The sequence below is a fragment of the Bufo gargarizans genome, chromosome 3 (assembly GCF_014858855.1).
Source record: "Bufo gargarizans isolate SCDJY-AF-19 chromosome 3, ASM1485885v1, whole genome shotgun sequence".
Taxonomy (NCBI): domain Eukaryota; kingdom Metazoa; phylum Chordata; class Amphibia; order Anura; family Bufonidae; genus Bufo; species Bufo gargarizans.
Window position 1 is genome coordinate 127,084,691 of NC_058082.1, and position 12,031 is coordinate 127,096,721.

General features: G+C 43.7%; 1 protein-coding gene across 2 annotated transcripts in view; it reads left to right on the forward strand.

The window, feature by feature from the left end:
* EPSTI1 (epithelial stromal interaction 1) overlaps positions 1 to 12,031 on the forward strand; it is a 166,621-nt gene that overhangs the window by 13,796 nt on the left and 140,794 nt on the right. For both annotated transcript variants that reach the window (XM_044285068.1, XM_044285069.1), the window contains exon 2: positions 7,925 to 7,983. In XM_044285068.1, the coding sequence (XP_044141003.1) occupies positions 7,925 to 7,983 (59 nt within the window). The remainder of the gene's footprint in view (positions 1 to 7,924; positions 7,984 to 12,031) is intronic.

The following is a 12,031-nucleotide window of genomic DNA, read 5'->3' on the forward strand; positions in this document are numbered from 1 at the left end:
ATCTGTGGAAAAAAACAGATCCTCCAAAAAAAAACTAAAAACGGATGCTGCATCAGTTTTTTTTAGCGGACGCACAATTTGCGGACACTCAAAACGACTATCGTGTGCATGAGCCTTACCCTGAGGGCCCTACAGCAACTAGAATTACTGAAGGGAGGATTCATTATATAAACACCAAAACTACTTTTCCCAATTAGGTAACATTAACCCATATTTATCATTAATAGCAAGACCAATACAGATATATAGATAATAAAATATATATGCACACAAAAAGATTTAATTAAATAATTGATTTTATTCACAAAATATTGCTCAACATGATTAGCACGCACAAGAATTTAAAAATTATTAAAAACAAATCAGTTATGGTGGTCTGGCAACAAGGTAAAGGTGATAAAGTACAAGTGTATAAATCAATAGGTGGCAATGTAACCACGGCACAACACGTATGGCCGTGAAGTAACTAGTCATACAAAGGTTGTGTAGCCCAATTTACATGCAACACCAATAATACATTAACAAAGTAAAAAGATAAAAAACAATCATCATGCCCACCAAAATAAGTAATACCATACCGAGTCAGACCACCACCATTCCCCTAATTAATTCCCCTGGATGAATTATATGGTACTTGTAAACGTCTTATTATTTTTCTATATTTTATATATATGTTGTAGGGGATCGTCTCTTTTCAGGGGGTCACACTCACAGATATCTTCGCAGACACGATTATAATGTCCAAACTCTTGCTTTATTTCCGACACTTTAGCAAAGCACAGGTTAAGAAGTCGCAGCTTCAACTTATCACTTGTGACATCAACACAAAATAACAAACCCTTGCCCGGCTAGGTTCTAACTAAACACATAAGCATATCCCTGACTCACCTAGAGAGCCCTGTTAACACATGGAACACAAATGCGGCTTTCCTTAGCCATTCAGTCCAGCAACCTCCAGGCCGTGACACTTTAATGCCTTTTGGGGGATTGTGGCCCAGTAGTCCTCCCGACTCTGGCCTCGTGATCCTTGTTTCACAGGCGTCACCGCGTCCCCCAAAGTTCAGGCTATCGCCTAGCCTAGTGGCCCCTCAGCCCACCCGGCTGAGACCACTTACACAGAGCCTCACCAGGACTCTGCTTAACAAGATACTCCAGAGTGAGCCACACCCAAGATCCAGTAGCAGGATTAAATAGGATCCCTGGACATGACCATGCCCCAAGTCATGGGGAAGCCCCAAGTTATGAGGATGCCCCAAGTCATGAGCATGCCCCAAGTCACTGGAGCATGGGGAACAGGCACCCACCCAACACATTGCCTGTTCCCAGTAAAAGCCCGCCCTGAAATAGCTGAACCAGCTACACTATCTATATGGTATCCCCCAACTACTTTAGTGGACACCTGGGCTAGGGCTTTTACTCCACCAAGGCCGGGCCCCTTGGTCACACGCTCCTGGTGCAAACAACACCTTAATGTTCACATTGCCACAATATATATATATAACATATGTAAATATATGAGATATATATATATATATATATATAAAATATAATATATACATACATACAGTGCCTTGAAAAAATATCAATACCCCTCAAACTTAAAAGTATTTTATTGGTATTTTATGTGATAGACCAACACAAAGTAGCAAGTATTTGTGAAGTGAAAAGAAAACGTTTATTTTTTATTTTTAATAAATAATAATCTGAAAAGTGAGTCAATACTTTGTAGGACTACCACCTTTCGCTGTAATTACAGCTTCAAGTCTGCAAGCTTTTCACATCTAGAGTCTAGAGGCTGAAATGTTTGCCCTTTTTTGTTTGCAATATGGCTTAAGCTCAGTCAGATTGGATAGAAAGCCTCTGTGAACAGCAATTTTCAAGTTCTGCCACAGAATCTCAATGGGATTTAAGTCTGAATTTTGAATGGGTCATTCTAACACCTGAATATGTTTTGATCTAAACAATTTCATTGTAGCTCTGGGTGAGGGGCACAGCTAAAGGCTCATGGGTCTTGGTGCAATAGTTCAGCTTAGGCCCCCCTTCCCCCTTTGTGGCCAGGGGCCATGAAGCACATAGCCTTCATGCTGTCTGAGGCAAATATTGAAACGGCACTCCCCATGCCACATTCTGGACCTAAAATCTTCTCTACAGCAAAAGGTGTGACTTGACCAGCATGCACTTTCTATAATAACGGTGTCTTCTTATGTGGCACAAGGGTCTTTGGGCCCCCTTAGGCCAAAGGCTCCCTCTGCACCACCTATAGCTATGCCTCTGCTCTGGCTGTATGTTTAGGATCGTTGTCTTGCTGGAAGGTGAACCTCTGCCCCAGTCTCAAGTCTTTTGCAGCCTCTACCAGGTTTTCCTCCAAGACTGCCCTGTATTTAGTTCTATCTATCTTCCCATCAACTCTGACCAGCTTCCATGTCCCTGCTGAAGAAAAGCATCCCCACAGCATGATGCTGCCACCACCATATTTCATGGTGGAGATGGTGTGTTCAGGGTGATGCACAGTGTTAGTTTTCAGTCCCACAAACCGTTTTGCATTTAGGCCAAAAAGTTCAACTTTGGTCTCATTTGACCAGAGCATCTTTTTCCACATGTTTGCTGTATCCCCTACATGGCTTGTGGCAGACTACAAACTGGACTTCTGCTGGCTTGCTTTCAAAAATGTCTTTCTTCTTGCTATTGTTCCATAAAGGCCAGATTTGTGGAGTACACGACAAGTAGTTGTGGACAGATTCTCCCACCTGAGCTGTGGATATCTGCAGGTCCTCCAGAGTGACCATGGGCCACTTGGCTGCTTCTCTACTTAGTGCTCACCTTGCCTGGGCTGATAGTTTAGGTGGACGACCATGTCTTGGTAGATCTGAAGTTGTGCCATATTCTTTCCATTTTCGGATGATGGATTGAAAATTGTTCCGTGAGATGCTCAGAGCTTGGGTTTTTATGATACTGTTTGATCACTAATGTTCTAACACACCTCTGAGGACTTCACAGAACAGTTGTAGTGATACTGAGAATAAATTACACACAGGTGGACTCTATTTACTAATGAGATGACTTCTGAAGGAAGTTGGTTACACTAGAATTTATTTAGGGGTACGGCGTAAAGGGGGCTAAATACAAATGCATGCCACACTGTCCAGATTTTTGTTTATTACAGATTTTGAAAACTATGTATCATTTTCTTTTCACATACTTGCGACTTTGTGTTGGTCTATCAAATAAAATCCCAATAAAATAAATTTAAGTTTGTGGGAGTAACGTGAAAATATGCGGAAAAGATCAAGGGGCATGAATACTTTTTTAAGGCACTGTGTGTGTGTATATATATATATATGTATATATATATATATATATATATATATATATATATTCATTGTATAATAATTCAATGCCATGCATCACTCTTATATACTTTATACTTCCTCATCTATTTTAAGATTCAAGATGCTGATCGGTGAAACATTTTTTCTGTATAATTTTTTTTAAATTCATTTTCCAAACAGTACTGCTATACTGTAAATGAATTATACCACCTGTGACACAGTGAGGGGAATGGTCTGGGAAAACAGGTATTTTCCTCCCAGCGTGTGCTGCTGGGCTGATTTGCTGCCAGATGGGGTCAAATACTGGACTGGATTTTAATTGCTGGTCCGGGTTTTTGGCAGCACCTGGCTGTCCTTAAATAGACAGCTGGGCTCAGCAGCAGGATCTCTGTGTTGGGATCTGAGTCTTGGTGCCAGGTTGGAGGGCTGAGACCCATGGGCCGAGCAAACAGGCCACCTAAAGCCTGCCATGGACTGCTGGAGGCAGAACTGACATCAAGGTGACTTGTCTTATATGAACTTTCCAATTTGCGTGAAGTAACACCAAGATGCACTTCCATTTTGTGTGAAGTAAACACCAAGACTGCAAAGTAATGCATTGTTTTGTGCATTTGCCTCAAGTGTGAATAAACACTTAAGTTTTGCATTAAGAACTTGTCTTTTGCCTCTGTACTGCGTCCGCTTACCCTATCTACCAGAGCGAAACCCCACACACCATAGAGTGAATAATTCAACCAATAATGGAAGGTGATTAAAAAATACCATCATACACGATAAAATGTCACACACCATATTTTGGAGATCTACTTTTAAAGGGATATTCCCGTCTTGGATATCTATGGCATATTGCTAGGATATGCCATAAATGTCAGATGGTTACTTTTTCCTATTTATGGCATGGTCCTAGCAATATGCTATACTTCCAGAAGGGACAACCCTTTTTCAGTAAATTTTCTTTTCTTTATATGCAGGAACAGATTCCAGAACAAGGAAAAATTATCCTCCCACTGCTTATTGACTGTATAAGTCACTTGATCTCATATTTTAGGGATTGTCCCTACCATTTCTATTTTCTGGATAGAATTAAGAGCCCATATACAAAAGGTGTTAGAGGTGATGTCAATCCCAGTCCACTGTTTGCACATTTTCTGACCACTGCTAAATACAGTAACTTACAACTCGACCTGTTATGACTTCTGACATATCATGACTAGAGATGAGCGAATTATTGAAAAGTTAGATTCAGCTGATTCGCTGAATTTTACAAAAAAATTTGCTTTGTGACGAATTACTTGTCACAAAGCGAATTTTTTTGTAATTAGCAGGCGCAATGACAGGGAGCTGCGATAGCTCCACATACATGATTGCGGCACCTGAGTGTAAAAACAGTGTAAAATTAACCTAAAATACATTTTTTATGAAACTTACCGCCTCCATTTGCTTGCGACAGGCCGGCTGCCGCCATCTTGCTTAAAGATCTGCCGTGAAATTTCACACGGCGCAAGATGACGTGATCACGCCGTCTGGCGTGGTGACGTCATACAGTACATCACCATGCACGGGATTTCGGCTGAGATCTTCAATCAAGATGACGGATGGCGGCCCGTCGTGATCAAATGGAGGCGGTAAGTTTGAATTTTGTTGTTTTTTACACTATTTCAGGTAAAATCGATTCACTAACACGAAGCATGAGGAAATTCGGCTTTGAGGCGAATGGAATTTACCCTGAAATTCGGATCGAATTCCACTTCGTGGGATTCGATTCGCTCATCTCTAGTCATGACTTTTGACTTGTCCGTTTCTATATGAAACAACAAATATGTCAGGAGAAGTGACAGGTCCTCTTTAAGAGATTTGTTAAACAGAACACCTCATGGATTCTTTATGTAAGGGTACTTTCACACTAGCGGCAGGATGGATCCGACAGGCTGTTCACCCTGTCGGATCCGTCCTTCCGCTATTTCGCCATGCCGCCAGACCACCGCTCCGTCCCCATTGACTATAATGGGGACGGGGCGGCGCTCCGGCGCAGTATGGCAGTTCGCGGTCAGAGGCCGCCAGACTAAAAAGTCGGACATGCAGGACTTTTAGTCCGGCGGCCTTTCGCCGTGCACTGCCATACTGCGCCGGAGCGCCACCCCCGTCCCCATTATAATCAATGGGGACGGAGCGGCGTTCCTGTGGCCAGGCGAAACAGCGGAAGGACGGATCCGACAGGGTGAACAGCCTGTCGGATCTGTCCTGCCGCAAGTGTGAAAGTACCCTAAGACCATGGATAAGTTTGAAAGGGAATGTTCTTTAATTTCTAATTATAAAAATACTCTGTCCTCAATGACCACTTAGGTGCCATTGAATTGGCATTTTTTCTGTGGCTCAGACAAGGCTGTGATGTTTATGCCTCCCATTCTTTTCAATGAGAGGCAACTCTGAGAAAGGACATGTCCATTTTTGGTGCAGCCTCTCTGCGATTTTCAGAGCTGCCTCCTCCTGAAAACAATAGGATGCAGAAACAGTGTGGCAACTGGTGGAACTTTACCGCAGTGTCTGCCCCAAAATTCCAGCAGAAAAAAAACGCTGTGTGAACAGCCACTTATTCTTCTCCAGTTCTTGTTGCCTATAGTCATTTACAGTAGCTTATAGCCTCTTACCTGACTTTGTTTTCTCCTTAACTAATCTGTATTAGTAGTCTTCAGGTCTGCTGGTACTCTTGTGTACTGCAACTGCTGAATGGTATTTTCCTTTTTCATATTGTACCCTTAACAAAAGGCATGCACACCACCGCTTCATTCACATGTCACACAGATGGCGCCCAGCAATCATGGCAATTCTAAATCCAGTGTAAGCTACGCCCTATATTAAACTTCTGCTGGTCACTAATTGTCAAACATCTGCTGATCAATGTCATTAGTGATTGTCTTCAGTATGAAATAATGTTAACGGCAGCAGGGGCGTAGCTAGAAATGACTGGGCCCCATAGCTACATTTTTTATGGGCTCCCCCCTACCGGATCTCCCACCCCCACATACCTCTCGGACCTCGCCACCGCAGCTCTCATGCACTTGCGATGGTTACGCGTAAGACTGAGCACAGACAGTTGGTCACTGGCAACGCCTTTGTGCAAGTGTAGGAAATGTATGAATCTAAATGTCTGTGTATTAAAGAAGATTGTTAAATTGTACAGGGGTCTGTAACACAAGAAGGTGAAAGTACATATTGTGGGGTATGTATGTGTATTAGACAGAAGGTAGGGATATGTATCTTGTGTAGTTTGGGGATTAGGGAGAGTAAGGGATATATATCTAGTGCTGATACACGTGTATATATATTTAGCAGAAAATTCAGTGCAACATAAAATGTAAACAAAAACTGGAATTTGCGCTATATGTCTGTTCAGACATAATTTGTCTCTTTCATATTATAAGCTCCCCTTGTATATAATTTACTTACAGTTCTTAAGCCTCAGGGGTGCTGGCTGGCTTGGCCTCAGGGGTGCTGGCTGGCTTGGCCTCAGGGGTGCTGGCTGGCTTGGCCTCAGGAGTGCTGGCAGGCTTGGCCTCAGGGGTGCTGGCTGGCTTGGCCTCAGGGGTGCTGGCTGGCTAGGCCAGGCAGAAGTGTGGGAGACTGTGAGGCCTTTTTTTCTCCAAGCTGCTCCGGAAAAAAATAATTCATTATACCTCAAGTCAGACCACCAATCAGACCCCCAATGTTAATCAGACCTAAGTTTACAGCCCCAATAAGATCCCCAATGTTAATAAGACCCCAATAAGACCTTAGATAACACCTCAGCTCAGACCCCAATATGAATGACCTCCAATCAGACCTCAGATAAGAGCCCCATGCCTCATAGCAGCCCCAGTAGACTCACAGAAGCCCCAGTAGCCTCTCCATCAGCACCCAGTAGCCTCTCCATCAGCGCCCAGTGACTCTCCATCAGCCCCCAGTACCTCTCACCAGCCCTCAGTGCCTCTCCATCAGCCCCCAGTGCTTCTCACCAGCCCCCCGGTGCCTTCTCCATCAGCCCCCAGTGCACCTTCCCGGTATTAAAATCATTGGTGGGCAGTGCACCCTCCCCCTTCCCCTCCTAAGTATTAAAATCATTGGTTGGCAGTGCGCCCCCCCCCCCCCTTTACCTTGGTTCTTACAATTTCCCACTTTTGCTGCTACTCCAAAGACGAAGCAGAACCTGTGCCCTTGCTCTGCTAATCGGAGCAGCGGTGCCAACAGGAAATTGTAAGGGCCGGGCTAAATGTCTGGCCCTGTCAATCTTGCGATAGGTGTGTCCTTCTTCACCTGCAGACACTGCCCCCCACAGGTGAAGAAACCCTGCTGATGAGACGAATCGATTTTTAGAATCGATTCGCTCATCTCTAATAAGGACTCTGGAATGAAGTTCCTGTAGATCTAAAATAAAACTCACTGCAGTTTCCCCATAATATAACTCATCCTCTTATCTACTGGTGTTAGCTTGTGAGCCATACATTCGCTGTGCAGCATTTATTGTTGCTCAAGTTCTGTTTGAATTGTGCTGAATAGTAGTTGTTGAAGTAATGTATATTGAGTCAATGTTAGTTATTTTAATGTCTGTCATATTTCAGCTCAAGTCCCTGCCGAATTATTCAACCAGATCCATCAAAGAGAGAAAGACTTCTAAGATGTAAGAACATTTTTCAAACTTACACACATAACACAGTTTTATCTATTGTCTGTGTAGTCCTACTTCATTGCTAAAAATGCTTAATTTGAAGAAAATTCTAAATTTTGCTTGGGGCTCATTAAAACACCTTTATTGAGGCTCCATACAACCTTCCAGTTGTACTACAGCACCCATAGATTCTATGAATCCATGCTGTAGGTCTCCAAACCATATGCGAGAACACAGATTGTCTAATCGTTTATAGTACAAAACTGTAGGGACTCCATGTTCCTACCTATGTATTCCATGAAAACTGCCTTGCTGTGTTTATGGTACCTGCGTTATGTATGCTGCTCATAATACATAAATCTGATCTCATAAAATGGTCTCATAAAATGTGAGGGTGTTTCAGAATATAGTACAGACTCAGTGTGGGACTGGGGTGCCAAGAGACCACCATTAGAAGTGACTCTAGGGGCCCACCCTATAGTTTCATGCAAATATTGACACAAGGGGGTTTTCCGATTTGCATCAACATTCTTTAAAATAAACCTTTATATAGGAAGCTGTAGTGCAATAGCGCACATGACCGCTTCAGCTAAGGACAGTGATCAGTTACAGCAGTCAGGTGCGGTACACAGGCATTTTACAGCAGCAGCCAAAACATTATGTCCCAGCTGCAGCCCGACAGATAGAACAGGGCATTGGTGCTGGATCAAATAGTGATCAGGCTGGTGAGTAAAAAAAATATATATTTTTTTTAGTTTTATTTTAACATCATGTCAAGAGTTGGAGGTCCCTCTGTCGCTTACCTCAGAGCTTACCTAAAACAACATATTAAAATAGGTGACCTATCGCGCCCTCTGGTTTGGTTTGAGGCACTGGTATCCCTACACTCTGCACCCAGAAAACTCATATCACAGATTTATAGTAAACTGCGGCTGCCACCACTGTTAGCTAAGCCGTCCTTCGTGAAACAATGGGAACTGGACCTGAACATCAGCTTTTCATTTGAATCCCTACCTAAACTCCTGGAATCTCCCCATGGAGCCTCCCGCTGTGTCCAAATTCAGGAAAACTGCTACAAAATCCTCACCAGATGGTATAACATGCCAGATAAGACCTCAAGATACACTGAGACTGCTTCGGACACCTGCTGGAGGTGCCTTGGGGAGAGAGGAACATTTCTCCACATCTGGTGGATATGCCCTGTCATCTATAAGTGGGGGAGTGAGGTTTTTTCGGTAGCCCGAAAAATTGCCCTCTTATCCCTCTCCCAAGAAAAGGAACATGTGAAACCGCCCTTGATTTTCACACAAATGCTGTTGGCGGCTCGCCTTTTGCTCCCTAAATTTTGGCTACAACCTTTAGTCCCAACTCTAGAACAATTGATCCATAAAATAGATCAGCTCCATAGGTTCGAGGAATTGTCCTCTTGGGAAACACGCACACATTTGACATTTCTCAAAAAATGGTCCCTTTGGTCTAATTACAGAACCCCCAAATCTTAGTGAACTCTAACGGCTCCTAAGTCGTTTTGAACTATTATATGTAGCTACTTGGTTCTGCCTTATAATATAATGTGCACCCCACCCGGAGGACCTCCTTAACACCCGCTGCATTCTCAAATCCCGTCGCACCAGGTGATACCGCTAACCACCCGTCCTTAGCTCCGCATCTCTCTCATCAGTGTATGCCTCTCTCAAGTCTGTTAGTAATTGATTCTCTTGCTAATTTATACATGTTGCACTATTTTTGTATCTGTGATGTACCTACTCTGTACTTAAAATCACTTTTGCGTGGCCTGCGAGCCTATACCTTGGTACCCTGATACCTCTTGTTTATACTTGGAAACTTATAATAAAAATATAAAAAAAAAAAAGAGTTGGAGGTCCCAGGAGAGACCTCCGCGTCGCCGAGCAAAAAAAAAAAAAAAAGCAATACGGTACAGTCACAACAGAGTTTATTGCACAAACAGAACCCAAGGAGGGAAACACAGGGAAATTGAGAGCTCTATGTACCGTCCGCACAGTGGGAGGAAACCCCCCACTGTGCCACTGTCTAGTAATACTCCAGAGGGGGGTGACTAAGAAACTCCTGGTATTCACTAGGGCCCCAGATGGTAGGGTTAGGCTTTGCCGCAGGGAATTGCCAGGGTCCACTCTGGAGTGTGAACTAGACAACTAGTGACAACAGGAGCAAACGGACAACAGGTAACGACGGTACATAGGCAAACATAACAAACAGGCAAATACAAGCAGGCAACTAAAAACACAAGCAGAGAAGGACTAGCTCCACCAGTGGTATACTGCGTGGCCTTGCCCATAGAACTCTGCAGCAAGGCACGCTGCTGCTTAACAGAGAGATATAAATACACACAAGGTGACTCAAACATAACTAGCAGAACAGATAACAGAAACACAGGAAAGAGGACGGCAATGAACAAGTAGGAAACCCACAGAGCACAGACAGACACGGATCCCATGGGTCAGCAGCATGGGAGAGTGAGTACAAACAAGGAGCAGGACAAGACAACACACACCACGAGAGCTGACACAGAACTGAGGAAACCTCAGCCTTATATACAGGTTCCATGAGTGCAGCAGAGAGGCCACACCCATGGAGCAGACAGAGAGGATTAACTCCAGATAGGAACACAGGGGAGTTAACCCATAAAGAATCACAAAGAACACACAGAATTGAAACTGCAGCGAGGAGTGCCGAATGAGCAAGGACGGAAGGTCACAGCCAGAGATAATGGCTGTGACACATCATCCCTGTAGTTTGACCCCAAAATGTGAACTTAGGCACCCCCTTCAAGCTCAATACTTAGATACCATAACAATACCAAGCTCTGTGCATAGATACAGCAACAGAACTCTGCTACACACACACTTCTACACATGCCAGCACTCTTTCCTATTCACACTGTTATACATGCAGGCACCCTTTCATACACACACTATCATACATGCATGTACTCTTACATACACACACTATCATACATGCAGGTACTCTTACATACACACAATGTCATACATGCAGGTACTCTTACATACACACACTGTCATACATGCAGGAACTCTTACATATACACACTGTCATACATGTAGGTACTCTTACATACACACACTGTCATACATGTAGACACTTTTTTAAACCAATTACAATACATATATTCCTTCCTCACCTCATGGCCCTCTGTGTTGCTAGTTGTGTCCCCAGGTCCTGAGCCAGACTTCTCCCCCTCGCAGCAGGACAGGGCTCCAGACTGATCACACAGGCAGCAGTCCTTCTAGCAGAGCTGCCTCATTGGAGGAGATCCTGTCAGTGGTATTGACTGACTGGTTTTAGTCCAATCAGCACTTCTGGTCAAAGTAAGACTGTTTCCACATGATCTAATTTACATAAAATTTCTGCAAAATGCCTCTTTTTTTGCAGCGATTTTATGAAAATCTGATCATGTGGAAATAGCCTTACTGACCAGGAGCGCTGATTACGTTCCCATTAACCAGCGCTGGTATGGAGCCCTCCTTCTCATTTATAATGAATCGCAGGCAGCATTCACCCCACTGTGTACAGGCGGAGCTCATCACAGACAGCCTCTAAGCAAGGAAGCTCACTTGCTGGTTTGGGGGCCCACCAAGGATTTCCCAGGCTCCCCGGTGGGCCAGTCCGAGCCTGTACAGACTTATTGTTAAAAAAAACACTAAACCTGCAAATGAATAATAAAAATAAGCAATAAATATAGCTTTCGTCACTGTTTGTAAGTCTGCATCGCTTCCTCCATAATCCTGACACAGTGTAGTAGAAATTTTGTAGAGAACAAAAAAGTTAGTCTCCTGCTGATCTCTCCTTTCTTTGGATCAAGAACTCAGCAAAAAGGTGGAGCTTAAAGGGGTTCTCCAGGAATAAAAAAAATGAAAATACTTAAAGAGGACCTTTCACTTGTATAAACTATGTGAACTGAGTATGCTGCCATATAGAGCGGCGCCCGGGGATCTCACTGCACTTACTATTATCCCCGGGCGCCGCTCCGTTCCCCCGTTATAGGCTCCGGTACCTTTGC